The following is a 19,925-nucleotide window of genomic DNA, read 5'->3' as shown; positions in this document are numbered from 1 at the left end:
AAAGACAACCCTCAGAATGGGAGAAAATATTTGCAAATGAATCAACGGACAAAGGATTAATCTCCAAAATATATAAACAGCTCATTCAGCTCAATATCAAAGAAACAAACACCCCAATCCAAAAATGGGCAGAAGACCTAAATAGACATTTCTCCAAAGAAGACATACAGATGGCCACGAAGCACATGAAAAGATGCTCAACATCACTAATTATTAGAGAAATGCAAATCAAAACTACAATGAGGTATCACCTCACTCCTGTTAGAATGGGCATCATCAGAAAATCTACAAACAACAAATGCTGGAGAGGGTGTGGAGAAAAGGGAACCCTCTTGCACTGTTGGTGGGAATGTAAATTGATACAGCCACTATGGAGAACAGTATGGAGGTTCCTTAAAAAACTAAAAATAGAATTACCATATGACCCAGCAATCCCACTACTGGGCATATACCCAGAGAAAACCGTAATTCCAAAAGACACATGCACCCGAATGTTCATTGCAGCACTATTTACAATAGCCAGGTCATGGAAGCAACCTAAATGCCCATCAACAGACGAATGGATAAAGAAGATGTGGTACATATATACAATGGAATATTACTCAGCCATAAAAAGGAACGAAATTGAGTCATTTGTTGAGACATGGATGGATCTAGAGACTGTCATACAGAGTGAAGTAAGTCAGAAAGAGAAAAACAAATATCGTATATTAATGCATGTATGCGGAACCTAGAAAAATGGTACAGATGAGCCACTTTGCAGGGCAGAAGTTGAGACACAAATGTAGAGAATGGTCATATGGACACCAAGGGGGGAAAACTGCGGTGAGGTGGGGATGGTGGTGTGCTGGATTGGGCAATTGGGATTGACATGTATACACTGATGTGTATGAAACTGATGCCTAATAAGAACCTGCAGTATAAAAAAACATACAAAACAACTAATACTAAACTTTCATTGGGTTATTTGTATGGAAATATGTTAACATAAATGTTTCAGGCATTACATGAAATTTCTAAAAATCTTATATTTGTATTTGTATGGAAATATGTATGGAAATATGTTAATATAAATGTTTCAGACATTACATGAAATTTCTAAAAATCTTATATTTGTATTTGTATGGAAATATGTATGGAAATATGTTAATATAAATGTTTCAGACATTACATGAAATTTCTAAAAATCTTATATGTTCTGGTATAATGTTATAAGTAATAATCCTAGTTATTACTTTAAAATGTATATCTCAGAAATAACTAATTTTCTTGTCAACTGCATTAGTATGAACTTTCATCAAATCTTTAACCGTGGTCATTTTTAAGTCTTTTGTCATTTACAGACAGTTCTGGGTGTACTCTGATGATTTTGCAAATATGTTCCTATAAAAGGGTTTCATCTTCAAGAAATTCATGGAAAAGACTCTGACAAGTACAGGTTTCTGGTAACTGACTGTACTGCTGAACTGAATGAATAAGCATTTTCAGAACTCTAATGAAAAACTGATGAACTCATAAAAGTGCTAACAAAAGATCAAGATGAAAAAAAAATTAATTACATGGGACTGAGTGAACTGATGAGGATGAGTATAATTTTTGTGACTTTCTGTCTGAATTTAAAAAAAAAAAAAATCCCACAAGGACTCAGAGGCAAAGAATATACAAATCAATTTTCACTGCAAAGTAAAGGAGCTGTTACAGTGGAGGATTACTGGACTGAATGTCAATATTATGACATAGTATGAGTGTGTTTCATGTTTGGTAATTGCAATCATTGTTGCTTTTGTTGTGGTCATTCATGTACAATGCTTGGTGTCAGTCTATTTATGTCTTGTAAAAATAAAATACAGTGTGTGTGTGTGTGTGAATAAAAAAAAAAAAAAAAAAAAAAAAAAAAAAAAGAAGTTGTGGTACATATATACAATGGAATATTACTCAGCCATAAAAAGGAACGAAATTGAGTCATTTGTTGAGACATGGATGGATCTAGAGACTGTCATACAGAGTGAAGTAAGTCAGAAAGAGAAAAACAAATATCGTATATTAATGCATGTATGCGGAACCTAGAAAAATGGTACAGATGAGCCACTTTGCAGGGCAGAAGTTGAGACACAAATGTAGAGAATGGTCATATGGACACCAAGGGGGGAAAACTGCGGTGAGGTGGGGATGGTGGTGTGCTGGATTGGGCAATTGGGATTGACATGTATACACTGATGTGTATGAAACTGATGCCTAATAAGAACCTGCAGTATAAAAAAAACAAACAAAACAACTAATACTAAACTTTCATTGGGTTATTTGTATGGAAATATGTTAATATAAATGTTTCAGACATTACATGAAATTTCTAAAAATCTTATAAAAAAAAAAAAAAAAAAAAAAAAAAAAAAAAAAAAAAAAAAGACTGCCTGAGCAAAGGTGACTCCTAGAATATGAAATCAAAGTATACATATTGGCGTAGAGTGCAACCAAACTTTTCATGCAAATTATTTGCAGACATGTACTAAGAACTTCATGTTTCAATTTCTTAAAAATCAGAAGTTTTAACTACTTCCAAGGTCTTACAATATAATTGGATCTGTATCTATTGTTATCTACTCCTGGACATGTATTTGTACTGAATGGTTCAGAAAAGGGCAGAGGCACAAACACAATATAAGAAAAGGCAATCTCTTTCCCCACTGGCAGTATGATAACAACATTTGCTATAGAAGCTTATAGAAACTTTATTGCTTAATGTTTTGAGTTTAGTATATAATTATGGATTATTCCATCACAATACCAAATACTCTTGTTAAAAGAATATCACATTCTATTAACATAATAAGCATTAATATGATTTGATTCTTACTAAGCAGCCCTAGAGTTTAAAACCGGTAAAATTTATTTAGAAGAGTTCGATATATAAAGTCTCTTATGTGGGAATTCCTTGGTGGTCCAGTGGTTAGGACTCAGTGCTTTCACTGAGTGGGGTGGGGGTGGGGGGGGCTGAGTTCAATCCCTGGCTGGGGAACTAAGATCCCGCAACCCACATGGCATGGCCAAATAGAAAAAAAAAAAAAAATGAAAAAAGACCCCTCCCTCCCCCCTTAAAAAAAATAAATATAAAATCTTTTATGCTTACTTTACTCTGCTTAACTGTTTATTTTATATCCATGTTTTGGAATATAGTATGCATAATTATTTTTTCCTAAGGTTATGAAGAAATTAGTAACAGTAACTTTACCTATGGGAGGGGGGGCTTATAGGAGCTAGGCATATGAGAGACAAAGATGAGATTAATTTTTTCGCTCTACCTTTTCATACTTTTTGGGTTTTGAATCATGTAAAGAAGGTATGGTTCAGTCAAAAAAACTAAGCAAAAATTTGAAAACATAAGTTAACCTCTGCATAATTTTCAAAGGGAGATTGTAGATACTCTTTGTGGTCTTTAAAGCAAGAAAGATTATTTCCAATTGCTAATCAAATCGTATCTACATCAGAAATGTTTTCCTCACCATAATTCCAAAAGATACATGTACCACAATGTTCACTGCAGCACTATTTACAATAGCCAGGACATGGAAGCAACCTAAATGTCCATTGACAGATGAATGGATATAGAAGATACGGCACATATATATGATGGAATATTACTCAGCCATAAAAAGGAACGAAATTGAGTTATTTGTAATGAGGTGGATGGATCTAGAGTCTGTCATACAGAGTAAAGTAAGTCAGAAAGAGAAAAACAAATACCGTATGCTAACGCACATATAAGGAATCTAAAACAACGGTACTGATGAACCTAGTGGCAGGGCAGGAATAAAGATGCAGACGTAGAGAACGGACTTGAGAACACAGGGGTGAAGGGGAAGCTGGGACGAAGTGCAAGAGTGGCACTGACATATAGACACTACCAAATGTAAAATGGATGGCTAGTGGGAAGCTGCTGCATAGCACAGGGAGATCAGCTCAGTGCTGTGTGACGACCTAGAGGGGTGGGATAGGGAGGGTGGAAGGGAAGCTCAAGAGGGAGGGGATATGGGGATATATGTATACATATAGCTGATTCACTTTGCTGTATAGCAGAAACTAACACAACACTGTAAAGTAATTATATTCCAATAAAGATATATATAAAAAAAAAGAAATGTTTCTCTTGCCTATACCCTTTTCTAAATGCTCTGTGCAACTGCTTGGACTACTGAACCAGCTTCTTCTGTTACACAACTACTAAACATAATTTGGTCCATTCTCCAACTGCCATGAGAATTATCATATTCTGTTAGTCTCCTACTAAATGTTCTTATCATGTTCCCATTCACCACTTGGCAAGAAGTCCATATTCCCATGTAAATCCACAAGATCCTTTAGAATCTAGACCCAAGCAACCTTTCCAGCCTCATCTATTTTCCTGTGCCGGCTTTCTCTGACCTCTCATGACTCCTTGACCTTGCATGTGCTTTGAATGCTTTTGCCCACTAAGTCTTTCTCAAGAACCAGTTCTAAAGCCACCTCCTCTGAAAATCCTTTTTGAATTCAACCAGAGTTTAATAACTGCTTCCAGATTACTTATATTCTTAATACTGCTTATAGAAATCTTTCAGATCAGTCTTTCTGATCAGCTCTTTAATCGTGGATCTCTGAAGCAATCACTACATCCTCCCATATTTAACTTTACAGAAAAGGTTATTTGCAAATCAAGCTGCTACTGCTTTATACAATATTTGATTTCAGCTTTTCCTCTTTATTCAAACTGAAGAGATCGCCTTTCTACTACATTTTGTTTTTCAAGAGACTTTTCTTCTCCAAACTGACTCTTACTTCTCCCTAACACATATTAAAGGAAGCTACCCCAAACATCTCTTCTACAAGGCAACTCCATCCTCTACATGGTTCTCTAGTTGTTCTTTTTTTCAGATCAAGACCAATAACGGATAGAAAATCCAGACAGAAAATCAATAAAGAAACAAAGGACTTGAACAACAATACAGACCAAATAGACCTAATAGACATATATAAAACATTCCACCCAACAGCAGCAGAATACACATTCTTCCCAAGCTCACTTGGCTCTTTCTCCAGGATAAATCATATGTTAGGTCACGATACAAGTATTAACAAATTTAAAAAGATTGAAACATACCAAGTATTTTTTCTGACCACAATGCAATAGCTAAAAATCAATAGCAAAAGGAAAACTGGAAAATTCACAGTATATGGAAATTAAACAACATACTCTTGAACAACCACTAGGTCAAAGAAGAAATAAAAAAGGAAATTATAAAATTCCTTGAGATAAAGGAAAATGAAAATACAACATACCAAAACTTATGGGTGCAGCAAAAGCAGTACTAAGAAGGAAGTTCACAGAAAAAACACCTACATTAAAAAAGAAAGATGTCAAATAAACAACCTAACTATATACCTCAAAGACCTAGAAAAAGGACAACAAACTAAGCCCAAAGTTAGCAGAAGGAAAAAAATAAAGATTAAAGTAGAAAATAAATAAATAGAAAAAAAAAACCAGAAAAAGAAATCAACAAAAATAAGAGTTGGTTTTTTGAAAAGGGACAAAATTAACAAACCGTTATTAGCTAGACTAACAAAAATAGATCCAAATAAATAATATTAGAAGTTTAGAGATATTACAACTAATGCCACAGAAATAAAAATAATCATGAAAGACAACATGAACAATTACATGTCAATAAACTGGATAACCTACAAGAAGGGCTCAATTCCTAGAAACATACAACCTATGAAGATTAAGTTATGAAAGAAGAGAAAAGTCTGAAGACACTTATAACTAGTATGAAGTTTGAATCAGTAATCAAAAACCTTCCAACAAAGAAAATCCTAAGACCAGATGGCTTCATTGGTGAATTCTACCAAACATTTAAAGGAGAATTAACACCAATTCTTCTCAAACTCTTCCTAAAAACTGAGAAAGAAGAAACACTTCCAAACTCATTTTATGAAGCCAGTATTTTCCTGATACCAAAGCCAGGGAAGAATACTATGAGAAAAGAAAACTACAGGCCAATATCCCTGATGAATACCAATGCAAATATTCTCAACAAAACACTAGAAATCAAACCAACAGCATATTAAAAAGATCATACACCATGGTCAAATGGGATTTATCTCTAGGATGTAAGGATGGTTCAACATATCCATTTAAATTAATGTGATACACCACATTAACAAAATAAAGGATAAAAATCACATGATCGTCTCAATAGATGCAGAAAAAATATTTGACAAAACTGAACAACCTTTCACAATTAAAAACTTACAGCAAACTAGGAATAAAAGGAAAGTAACTCAACATAATAAAAGCCATCTAGAAAAAGCCCATTATACTCAACAGTGAAAAACTGAAAGCTTTTCCTCTAAGATCAGTAACAAGGCAAGAATGCCCACACTTGCCACTTCTATTCATCATAGTTCTGAAAGTCCTAGCCAAGCAATTATGCAAGAAAAAGAAATAAAAGGGATCTAAATGAGAAAGGAAGAAGTGAAATTGTCCCTGTTTGCAGATGATAAGATCCTATTTCTAGAAAACCCTAAAGACTCCATAAAAAACCCATTAGAAGTAATAAATTCAATGAAGTTGCAGGATACAAAATTAATACAAAGATCAGTTGTATGTCTATACACTAACAATGAAACTACCTGAAAAGGAAATTAGAAAAACAATCTTATTTACAATAGCACCAAAAAGAATAAAATACTTAGAAATAAATCTAAGGAGGTGAAAGACTTGTATGATGACACTGATGAAAAAAATTAAAGATGACACAAGTGGAAAGGCATCGTGTGTTCATGGATTAGAAGACTTAACATTGTTAAAATTTCTATACTACTCAAAAGTGATCTACAGATTCAATGCAATCCCTATTAAAAAAAAAAAACAAACACCCAATGGCATTCTTTACAGAAATAGAAAAACACAATTCTAAAACTCATATGGAACTATAATAGAGCATGAAGAGCCAAATAAATCCTGATAAAGAAGAGCAAAGTTAGAGGCATGACAGTTCCTGAGGTTGAAATATATTACAATATACTGTAGTATTTGATTACTACAATAATCAAAACAATATGGCACTGGCATACAGACAGACATAAATACCAACAGAAAAGAATAGAAAGCCTAGAAAAAGATCCATGCATATATGGTCAACTGATGTCCGATAAGGGTGCCAAAACTACACAATGAGGAAAGGATAGTCTCTTCAATAAATAGTGTTGGGAAAACCGGATATCAACATGCAAAAGAATGAAGTTGGACCCTTGTCTTACACCACACACAAAAATCAATTCAAAATAAATTAAAGACTTAAATATAACACCTGAAACTGTAAAACTAGAAGACAACATACAAGAAAAGCTTTATGACACTCGTCTTGGCAATGATTTCTTGGATAATACACCAAAAGCACAAGCAACAAAAACAAAAATAGTCAAGTGGGACTATGTCAAACTAAAAAGCTTCTGCACAGCAAAGGAAGCAATCAATGAAGTGAAAAGGCAACCTATGGAATGGGAGAAAATATTTACAAACCATATATCTGATGATTAATTTCCAGAACATATAAGACACTCCTACAACTCAAAAACCAAAAAACTAATAACCCAACAAAAAATGGGCTAAAGAGTTGAATAGACATTTCTCCAAAGAAGAAATACAAATGGTCAACAGGTATATAAAAAAATGCTCAGTATAAAATGCAAATCAAAAAGCACAATGAGATATCACCTCACACCTGTCAGGATGGTTACTGAAAAGACAAGTGTTGGTAAGAATGTGGAGAAACTGGAACCCTTGTATACTGTTTGTGGGGATGCAAAATGGTACAGCTGCTGAGGAAAACAGCATGGATATATCCCAAAATATTAAAAATAGAACTATCAAATGATCCAGCAATCCTACATCTGAGTATTTTCCAAAATAACTGAAAGCAAACTCTCAAAGAGATACTAGCACTCCCATGCAGCACTATTTACAATGGCCAAGATGTGGAAACAACCTAAATGTCCACTGATGGATGAATGGATAAAGAAAGTGTACTATATACATACAATGAAATATTATTCAGGCTTAAAAAAGAAGGAAATTCTACAACATGTGACAACATGGATGATCATGAGGACCATTATGCCAAGTGAAATAAACTAGTTATAGAAAGACAAATACTGCATAATTCCACTTATATGAGGCATCTAAAATAGACAAATTAATAGAATCAAAGAGTCAAATGGTGGTTAACAGGGACTGGGGGGACGGGGAAATAGGAAGTTACTAATAAATAGGCATAAAGTTTCAGTTAGGGTTAGTAAGTTCTAGAGATCTGCTGTATACCATACCTCTAGTCAACAATACTATATGGTACACTTAAACTATTTGTTAAGCGTGTAGATCTCATGTTAAGTGTTCTTAACACAATAATATTTAGAAAAGAAAAAAGACGACCAAACCCACAGATTCTGAACTGCCAACACTCCTACAATCAGCTGGCTCTCTGGTACTTATCTGATGGCAATTCTCTTCCCATACACCCTATTCAGGCAAATATGCCAACAATTACCTTATGGTTCTTTTTTTTTTTATTTCTAATTTCGTCCTTTTATTAAAAAACAAGCAACAGGTTTTAAGGCTAACAAATAATATCCAGCCTGGAGTTGATTAGCTTTTCTTTCTTAATTGATTAGTTAACAAAAACTTTCTACTGATAAGGTAACAATAACTTCACTTTAAAAGTTTGGTTTGATTCTATTAGGTTCTTTCTGGAGTGAAATCAAAATTATGCCAGAGTAATTCATGAAGGTACTACATATAAGAGGAGAAAGACAGATGCACCCATCCAGGAATAAAAAAGGCATGTATATAGTATTATCATTTTCCTAGGCATTAAGTTAAATAAATCAGGTATCCTCAAATCTTTTCTGTTCTTCATTTTCTATGTGCAATCAGTCTCATTGATTCTTCCTTATAATAGCAATCACACTGTTTTCTATGCCCAATCTGCTTATCCTATTCAGACCCATAGTGCCTGAACTTTTGTTACAGTTTCCTAACTAATGTCACCACTTATAGCCTCCTATAATTTCTCCCAGCACACTACTACCAAACTAACTGTCTGAGGTAACACCCTGATCAAGTCACTTCCCTACTCCCAATTTTCTATTTAAAAAAAAAAAATCAGCCTACCATTCAAGACCCTTTATAATCTAGCCTCAAATTGTCTTTCAGGATTTATCTTCCTGTATTCCTTTATATAAAATACCTACTCACCTAAATTGACTTATTCACTGCCTCTAAATGTGCTCCGTACTTTCCTACCTACATCTTTTATATTCACACTATTCCTCTACTTAGAATGATCTTGGTCCATTTATCCATATTAGCAAATTATACTGTAATAGAATCAGCCTATGACCCACCCACTTGTGGAGTTCTAGGTGAAATCACTTTTACAGGTTGTTCCTACTTCACTGAATCAGTAACACCCACCTGCCAAGTGGGTAAAGTCAGCCCTCCCTCTTCTGTGACTTTCTAGGAGCCCTCCAGAAAGAAAGGGAAATGTCTCGAGTATAAAAACTGATACTTGCTGTTTTCCCACCTCTCTTTTCCAGTTGCTATTTCTAATTCTAGTGACACCATCTACCACTGTATCTTTGGTGCTTTAATACCTATGTTCACAATCCAGTATGGGCTAGTGCCACCAATGTGATAAGAGTGCTCCTGTCCTCCATGCTCTCAATCCTTGATCACACTCATTATTTTAACACATATTTTTTGAGTACCTACATGAAGTACTACCGTCGACACTAGGGACACATCGGTGAAAAAACAGTCAAAAATGCTTCCCCTCATGGAAATTATATTCCAGAGGAGGAGAGAGAGACAATAAATTAAGATAAGTACAATATACAGTGTATTCGATTTTGAGAAGTTTTAAGAAGCAGCAGCAGGAAAACATGTGTGGGGTGGGAGAAATGGTTATAATTTTAGGGTGGCTAAAGAAAGCTTCATTGAGAAGTTTTAAGAACTAAAAGATGAGGATTGAGCCAAATAAACAGAAGAATGTTCTAAGCAAAGGAACTACAAATACAAAGGTTCTGAATTGGAAGTATGACTAGTAGGTTCCAGGAAAAAACAAGGCGGCCAGTTAGCTGAAGCCAAGAAAAGAAAAAAATGAGATCAGACATAATAGTGGGTCAGATCATCTATAACAGGGGTCAGCAAACTATAGCCCAAGGACTGAACCCAACCCACTGCCTGCTTTTTAAAGTAAAGTTTTAATACCTACGGCTGCTTTCATGCTACAACAGCAGAGCTGAACAGTTGTAAGAGAGACTGTATGAGTTAGAAAACCCAAAATATTTACACTATGGCTCTTCACAAAAAAGGTTTACTAACCTTTATGTAGAACTCACAGGCCATTTATAAAGACTTTGAGATGGAAACTCACTGAAGAGGAGTTGCATGACCTGAATTACATTTTTACAGGTCACTCTAGCTGTTGGGCTGGGAATAGAGCAAGGTAGGAAGTGGGGAGATCCAATTAGAGCACTGTTACAAAAATCCAGGTGAGAGATGATGGTGGCTTGGACGACAGTGGTAGTCAGACATGGTGAAAAGTAGTTAGATTTTAGATATATTTTGAAGGTAGACCAACAGAATTTACTCTTTTATCAGATTAAAGTGTGAGAGAATCAGTAGTCAAGGATAACCCTAAGGCTTCTGGTGTGCCAACAGGAGAAACAGAATTCTCATATACTGATGCGGAAGGATGTGGAAAGAGCAATTCTGAGAGACAAGGTAGGGAGCTTACTTTTGGTCATGTTAAATGTGAGGAGCTTATTACTAAACATCCAAAGAGAGATTTGGGGTGGTAGTTAGATCTATGAGTTTGGAGTTCAGAAGAGAGCTATAGAATGGAGATAAAAATTGAGGAGTCATCAGTGTATAAATGATATTTAAAGGCATAAGACTGAATAAGCACATCAAGAAAATATATATGAGAATATATATGAGAATAAATTATATACACACACACATATGAGGATAAATTCCAGAATTGAGCCATAGGACACTAAATGTTTACAAGTTAGGATATGAGGTGGAACTAGAAGACTGATAACAAATGGTAGAAAGATAGGAAAAAAACCAAGTATGTGTGTTGACCTAGAAGACAGGTGAAAACGTGTTTCAAGGATGCAGAGATCAACTGTGGCAAATGTTAAGTAAGATAAGATCTGAGAAGTGACCACTGGATTTAGAAATTTGAAAGTCAATGGTGACCTTGGTAAGAGTTGTGGACTGGCAGAAAGAGAAAGTCTGACTAGAGTGGGTTCAAGAGAGAATGGGGGAAAAGTAATTGGAGACAATGAATACAGACAAGTATTTTAAGAAGTTTTGCCCAAGTGAAGGAATTGGCCTTGCCTAGAAACATGACACATACATCTATAGTAACAGAAGGGAAGGCTGAATGTATGGGCACAATTGCAGACAGCGGGGTAGTTTGTAAAAGTTCTCTCTTGATTGCCTCAATTTTCTCAGTGAAATAGGATGTAAGATCAGGTTATGTCCTAGTTCCCTGTGCTACTCTTGTGAAGACAGGGAAGAAGGGCTTGACTGTCTGAGAAGAGAACACATGAAATAGCCCTTTGGGACTTCCACTCAATGTATGGATCATGGGCCAGCAGCAACTGCACCACCTGGAGACTTGTTGGAAATGTAGAATCTCAGGCCCTCCCTGACCTTCTAAATCAGGATCTGCACTTTTAACAAGATCCCCAGGTGATTTGTATGCACATTAAAGTTTGTTTAAAGCACTGATATAGGAGACCAGGAGAGAAAATGGGCTAGAGAAACACAGTATGACTACCAGGCAGTACAAAGATTAGTGATCATGAATTTAAAGTGGTACTAGTAATTTTGATTTGCATTTCCCTAATAATTGGCAATGTTGAGCATCTTTTCATGTGCTTTTTTGGTCATCTGTATGTTTTCTTTGGAGAAATATCTATTTAGATCTTCTGCCCATTTTTTGATTGGGTGATTTGGGTTTTTTTTGATATTGAGCTGTATAAGCTTTCTGTATATTTTGGAGATTAATCCCTTGTTGGTCACATCATTTGTAAATATTTTCTCCCATTCTGTAGGTTGTCTTTTTGTTTTGCTTATGGTTTCCTTTGTTGTGCAAAAGCTTTTAATTATGTCCCATTTGTGGTATGTATATACAATGGAATATTACTTGGCCACAAAAAAGAATAAAATAATGGCATTTGCAGCAACGTGGATGGATCTAGAGATTATCGTACCATTAAGTGAAGTAAGCCAGACAGAGAAAGACAAATATCATGCAATATCATTTATATATGGAATCAAAAAAAAAAAGAAAAGATACAAATGACCTTATATACAGAACAGAAATAGACCCCACAGACATAGAAAACAAACTTTTGGTCACCAAAGGAGGAAGGGGGGGAAGAGGAATAAATTAGGCGTTTGGGATTAACATATATACACTACTATATATAAAAGAGATAACCAACAAGGACTTACTGTATACCACAGGGAACTAGACTCAACATTTTGTTTTTTTGTTTTAATTTATTTTATTGAAGTATAGTTGATTTACAATGCTGTGTTAATTTCTGCTGTACAACAAAGTGATTCAGTTATATATATATATATATATATTCTTTTCCATTATGGTTTACTACAGGATACTGAACACAGTTCCCTGTGCTATACAGTAAGACCTTGCTGTTTATCCATTCTATACATAATAATTTGCATCTGCTAATCCCAGACTTCCAATCCCTCCCTCCCCCACCCCCTCTTCCTAGGCAACTACAAGTTTGTTCTCTGTATCTGTGAGTTTGTTTCTGTTTCGTAGATAAGTTCATTTGTGTCATATTTTAGATTCTACATATAAGTTATATTATGCAGTATTTGCCTTACTCTTTCTGACTTACTTCACTTAGTATGATAATCTCTATGGCATTATTTCATTCTTTTTTAGGGTTGTATACTCAAAATTTTGTAATGCTAAGTGAGCATTAAGAGGAATACAGATATAAGCAAGATGCAGCCCTTCCTTCCACAAGAGGCTGTTGGAACAGGGAGAGAGAATGCAAATCATTTCCAACAAAGCAAAAGTGACATAATAGGAATACGCAGAAAATGCTATGGAAAAAGCTACATAATAACTAAGTCTTGCTGGCGGATAGGGGAAGACTTCAAAGACTTTTTTAACAGTGTGAGCAAACATCAAAATTAGAAATCAACTAAACTAAAATTTGACTTATATATGTCCCTCATCTTTTCTATATAATATTTCACAGAAGTTAAGTGAAAAGTAAAAGAAGTTAATATAACAAAGAAGAAAAATGAGAACCATTAAAAAAATTATCATTAATTTGCAAATAAAAACAAATAAACAAACAACCAATCATGATTGATAATGAGCCCCAAGCTAACCTTAAAGTATATCTGAAGGAACATCCACCTTCACTAATTAAAAAAGAAATAAAAACAAACCACCCAAACTTTCAAGGTTAGAACTGGAAGAATATATTCTTCAGAAGGAAGGGGCATTTGAACCATAGTCCTGGACTGGAATTTCTCTTTGATTACACTGCCTCCACAACACTGGCTGGGATGGGCTGGGGGAGGGGTGACCCTTTAATACTGGTCCAGTTATGGGCAAAGGACTTTTCCTTGATTCCTCACAGCACAGGTGAAACAAAACTGGGACATTCAAAAATACATGAGTAAAGGGCTAAAAGATGCAAAGTAGAATGAAATGAACAAAGGGAATACCATGAATGTAGGGGATACAGATTATAAACTACCACTTATTTATCTTTAGTTTATAATCTAATAAATGTGTCCCTTCTTTCTCATTCTTGGTCATCATTCTTCCAGACTTCAAAAATAAATAAATTGATCCCAATAAGCCTTAACATTCATGTCACATGGAGGTGGGATAGGTAGAAAGCCATTCCTTAAATTACTTCTCTCTCTCTTTTGTAAGAGACAGATCAGACCTTCTTATGTCAATAATATCCAATTCAGCTTTTGCAATACCAGCAGGACTCTAATTATCAAGACAGGATTAAATTCAAAACAATTTTTAGAAATACAAATGATATTTTAAGCAAAGGAAAATCACGAAAATCAACAAGTATGAAGTATGAAAGTACCCCTTATCTGAAATCACATATTTACCATTATGTTCTAAACTAGTGGTCTATAAAATTACTCATGTACATATGAAAGAGCTAATACTACTAAGTGGGTTTCAGATATCACCACACTGAGAAACACTTCTAATTCTGGGAAACAGCTACTTTATAAATGAAAATATATGTAGCAGGACCTCACAGGGATTCAGTTACAAAACAAAAGTTGAAGACTGTAGTGCTCATCTAAGAAATGGCTCTAGCATTTCTCCAAACAAAATCTACTTTAAATAAAGTCACTGAATCCACTTGTAAATTATTTCTCTTTGGCTGTCTCATTATTCAATATGCTTTCAAGGAACATGGTGATGAAAGAAGAAAAATACCTCTTTCTAACATAACCATACTGGCAAGAACATCAACATTATCAGTATTCAAAGAATGTCTTGGCAGGTTAAACCTTCATAAAAAGAAGGAACACTAGCTAATCCAAGATGTCAAAATAGCAATAGTACTTCTCATATTATGTGCAATATGATTGTTTGTTTCTAATGTAGAAAAAATTTTCAAAAAAAGAAGACACAACAATATTGCCATGTTTAAATTTTAAGCTAAGGCAAAAAAATTCTTCAGAAAAGCACATAAAGAATGACAAACATAAGCATGTTTATAAGAGCAGAGCAGGACTCAATGTTCAAAGAGATTTATGATAATGTATCAATGCTATTTTAGGACGTTTAACAATATAACATTTGAGGCACAACAGCACTATTAATAAATAGAAGAGTGAAAAAATAATTTATACTAAAAGAAAAAAGCTTGAAAATATAATTGAGTCCATGATTTCCTTGTGTAATAATAGCTAATACTTAAATTTACTATAAGACTTTTGATAATCTTACATTACTTGCATGGTATAACACTCTCCAGGATTTGAACTGCATCTGAAATTACTGAAGGCCACCAAGAGACCTGTGTTTGCTCCGTATAAGTTCAGATACGGTGTCTTCCAAAAGTTATAAAATACAGTGTATTAAAAAATACTACTTTCCATTTTCAAAAGAAAATGCCTATACTGATGATCTTACACAGGTTGGGATAATAATATAAACTTATTCAAAGCTTAGAAGATATATATTTGACTTTAAATACACATCTCCATTACACAGGGCGATAATATTCTTCTGTTTTCTCTTAAAACTTTTCTCTTTGGTTGTAGTCACTTTTCTTTTATAAAAATGTAGCTCCTGTCTTCATGTTTTACCTTTTTCCATTTGTTTTCCCTTCCTGATCACTGTTTCTTCTGCCCTTGATATTTTCTTAACTTGGTTAATTCAACTTTTAATGACTAAATGTCCTTTGGATCAAGAGGTCATCGGGTTATTTATATTAACAGGATGAGTCTCTATCTATCAACATCCTGAGGAATCCTAGCATGATAGAGCTGGAGGGGATCTCAAGGTATCATTTGGTTGAGCTCTATGCTAGCAGGAACAGGTGGCTGACTATTCTTAATGTTTTTCTTTATTTTTTTAAGATGACCAAAGATTTTGATCATAAATATTCCACCATAATTTGGTTTAATATGGAATCTTCTTAATAACAAGTAAAAAGACATGAAGTGGAAAGAAAACTGGATGAAAAAGGGTTCTGACCTCAGTAGTATTACTTACTGTAAAACAGAAAACAATTCCTTAGATCATTCTGAGCTTCAAGTTCCCCATACAAATAGATAAGGCTGTCTAACTCACAAGGTCATTGTAAGTGCTCTGAAACCTGGAAAAGAACTACACAAATGTAATGTAGTATTAAAATGGGAAGACAAAACAGTAGAGTGTGAAGAACCTATACTCTGTAGGCAGGTAAAGTTTTGAACCCCATCTCAACAATTTACCAGCTGTGCAACACCGAGCAGAGTATCAAACCTCTCTGAGTTCAGAGGACAACTGCAAATTGATATAATGTCTACCTCATTTGGCTGTTGGTGTGGATTATAGGAGTTTCACGCACCTAGTATAGGCCCTGGCATTGTGTACACCCTTAATAAATGTTAACTCTCTACTCCCCATCAGGTTTCCAAACTTCTGCTGTGTGGTTCTACTCTCCTTACATTAAATATTTTGAAGTGCACGTGTGGAATTTTATGAAAAACATAACAATCAGAAGATATGTAAACCTTTCTTTCCCCTAAGATTCATCAAGCAACAAGAGGAATTCCTTATCAGCCCTGCTTTGAAAAATGGAAAGAAATGAGGTAGAGTTTCCTTTAAAAACTTAACAAAAAACTCTTCCAAAGAAGAAACAGTTTAGAATAGAAGGTGGAAAATGTTACTAAATTGTGAACTCTTTAAAGGAAAAGAACAAGTCTTACTCATCTTCATATTTAGGAAGCAAACATTTCTTGGATGGAAAAGTCTCTTGGTAGAATCACCTATCTTAGAAATTAAGAAATAAAAGGTTCAATCAGATTTCATATAGATATGAAGTAACAAAGTAAAGATGCTCTTTAAACAATAAAGAAAAAGCTAAACAAATGACAAATTTTGAAAGAAGACTCTTTACATATCTAACTGATTTAGATAAAATACACTGTCCCTTTATTATATCATATACCAAAAAAATCCTGTAGAAAGTACAATAATGCTTACCTTGTTATGTACAAAAACAATCCTTACATCAGGTTTAAGTATACCATAGTTTATGAGGAGATCTTGGACCTTTTTTATTTCCTCTTTACATTTTTTAGCAGTTGAGTAAAATTGCTTTCTTACGGGTAGATTCTTAAACAATCGTAAAGCAGTTACAGTTGTACCTGTTGGCAGATAAGAGGAAAGCATATTTAGATGTGGAAGGAACTTCACAGATCTTCAAATCCACATACAATCAGTAATTAATCCCTTTTATCACTGAAGGCCAGTCCTCTTCAAACTCTGGGAACACAAAGAAGGCTCAACCTTGCAAGCTATTCTGATCCCTTGCTAGGCTCTCCTATTTGTAACAGGTCTGACCTGCTAAGTATGATCTCTTCTATGTGATCTAAACAAGAATAATCTTATTTCTACCACTGCAGAGAAACATGGGCTTACTAGAATGTACAGTATCTTAAGAAATCTGCTGATATTCAAACTACCTGGTGATGATGCTTATTCTGCACTTTAAAATATATAGGTGGTATAAGGCTAACAGCATATGTGATAACCTTAATTATTCAATTAAAAATTCTTATCTGATGCTCAACATCGTTAATTATCAGAGAAATGTAAATCAAAGCTACAATGAGGTATCACCTCACACTGGTCAGAGTGGCCATCATTAAAAAGTCTACAAATAATCAATACTAGAGAGGGTATGGAGAAAAAAGAACCCTCTTACATTGTTGGTGGGAATGTAAATTGGTACAGTCACTATGGAAAACAGTATGGAGGTTCCTTATAAAAAAGTTACCATATGATCCGGCAATCCCACTCCTGGACATATATCTGGAGAAAATTCTAATTCAGAAAGAAACATGCACCCCAATGTTCACAGCAGCACTACTGACAATAGCCAAAACATGGAAGCAGTCTAAATGTCCATCGACACATGAATGGATAAAGAAGATGTGGTATACGTATACAGCAGACTATTACTCAGCCATAAAATAGAAAGAAATAATGCCATTTGCAGCAACATGGACAGACCTAGAGATTATCACACGAAGTGAAAAAAGTCAGATAGAGAAAGTCAAATAAAGTATGATATCACTTATACGTGGAATTTAAAATATGATATAAATGAACTTATTTACAAAACAGAAACAGACTCATAGACATAGAAAACAAATTTATGGTTACCAAAGGAGAAAGGGCAGGAGGGAGGGATAAATTAGGAGTTTGGAATTAGCAGATACAAACTACTATATATAAAACACGTAAACAACAAGGTCCTACTGTATAGCACAGGGAACTACATTCAATATCTTATAATAACCTATAATGGAAAAAATATGAAAAATAATATATATGTAAAACTGAATTACTTTGCTGTACACCAGAAACTAACACAACATTGTAAATCAACTATACTTCAAGTAAAAATAAATTCTTATCTGAAATAATATCTAATTGCCTGGTTTAATTTACCTCACCTCCTGAACAACAACAAATATACAAAACACAGGATAATCTAACAAAAGGTTTTTTTTAACTTTGAACTTATTTAACTAAAAAGTTGAGGGGTGGGATCAAGATAGCAGAGAAAGAGGATACAGAGCTCACTTCCCCCCTCTAACACATCAAAAATACATCTACTTGTAGAGCAATTCTTACTGAAAACAAACTGGAGACTGGCATTAAGACTCTTATACCACCAAAGGTGTAAGAAAGATGCACATGAAATCGAGCAGGAGGGGAAGAGAAGCAAGTCTGTGTAATCCCCCTCCTCTTCTTGGAGGGGGCACAGAAACGGAGGGAGTACACAGGCTCAGAGATCCTCCCTGAGGAGTGAGTGGTTTGAACCACTTATTGGGTGCCCCATCCCTGGGGTCCAACACCAGGAAGATGAGTCGCTTTAGGTGGTTTGAAAACCAGCAGGATTGACAGTGGGGCTATAAGAAACCTAGACTCCACTCATGAAGGGCACGCACATGCTTGCTTACTCCTGAAATAAGGCAGAGGAAGCAGATTAAAACTGCCCAGGTCTCTGGCCTGTTTCCCACTACCACCCCAGCACACACCTCAGACAAGCTGAGCATCCACTCTGGCCTGGGCAGACCATCTTTTCCTCTAAATTCTTTAACAGTAGTTTTAAAAGTTCTTGTCCCTAATTCAAACATCTGCGAGTTTGCTTATATCACCTATTTTTTCTCTTGACTATGAACCCCACTTTCCTTTCTTCACGTCTCTCAATACTTTTATTTTCATCAGACATAATATATAAAAGAACAACAGATATTGAAACAGATATTTCCCCCCAGTGAAGGTACTTCATCTTCTCATCAAACAGCTAGAGTGAAGAATAGATCTCTTCAATATATAATTAGAGGAGTTCATCTGGGTTGGAGCTGAGTTGCCCCTTTATTTAGTTCCAGTTCACTTCTGGTTTCAAATGTCTTGAGGATGGAGTCAGGTCTCTCCCTGCCTCTAGCAAGGCTTTGGGATCTAAGTACTGTAAGACTTTAAGATATTTCTCTCTCTAGCTCAGTCCCAACTTTCTTCACCACTGCTTACTCAGCAAAAGTCCTGATGAGATTTGGCTTCTTGGGTGAACTAGCTCTGTTTTTGAGGATCCTATCCTCCAATCTGTCATGTCAGCTCACATGTGGCTAATAAAGTTCAACTGGTTTCTCCTAGGGCCATAAAAGATCCCTTGTCTATAGCAGGCTTGCTCCTTTGCATGCCTATGCCTCCAGGCTCAGTTAATGCTCTCAGGGATACAAGTAGCCACCAATCTCTTTGTGCCTAGGTGCACCTAGGAAGGGTCATCTTCCTCTTGAACTTGGTTCATTTAATTTCTTTGTGACACAGTTCTCCAATGAGTTTTTAAAAATACAAGTTTTTAAATTATGTGTTTTCCCCCCTCATTGTTATACAGAGAGCAATGGTCTCCTGAAATCTTCTAGAGCCATCATTCTTCTCTTATTGAAAGGTTATGCTCCCACCCCTCCTTACTACCACCTTCAAACTCAAATGTTATCTTTTCTGAAAAATTCGCTCACCTTCCTCTAGGCAGCTGGTGGCTTCTTTTTACTGTCATTG

The 19,925-nt window shown here is 35.1% G+C and overlaps 1 protein-coding gene across 4 annotated transcripts in view; it reads right to left on the bottom strand.

Annotated features, from left to right (window-relative positions):
- PMS1 (PMS1 homolog 1, mismatch repair system component) overlaps positions 1-19,925 on the bottom strand; it is a 91,445-nt gene that overhangs the window by 49,790 nt on the left and 21,730 nt on the right. For all 4 annotated transcript variants that reach the window (XR_005020662.1, XM_036858520.1, XM_036858519.1 and 1 more), the window contains one exon: positions 16,839-17,002. Coding sequence is in view for 3 of the 4 variants with exons in the window: in XM_036858520.1 (XP_036714415.1) it covers positions 16,839-17,002 (164 nt within the window). In the remaining variant the exon portion in view is untranslated. The remainder of the gene's footprint in view (positions 1-16,838; positions 17,003-19,925) is intronic.

The sequence above is a fragment of the Balaenoptera musculus genome, chromosome 7 (assembly GCF_009873245.2).
Source record: "Balaenoptera musculus isolate JJ_BM4_2016_0621 chromosome 7, mBalMus1.pri.v3, whole genome shotgun sequence".
NCBI lineage: Eukaryota > Metazoa > Chordata > Mammalia > Artiodactyla > Balaenopteridae > Balaenoptera > Balaenoptera musculus.
Note: the sequence above shows the minus strand (reverse complement) of the source record. Positions and strands in the feature narration are given on the sequence as shown.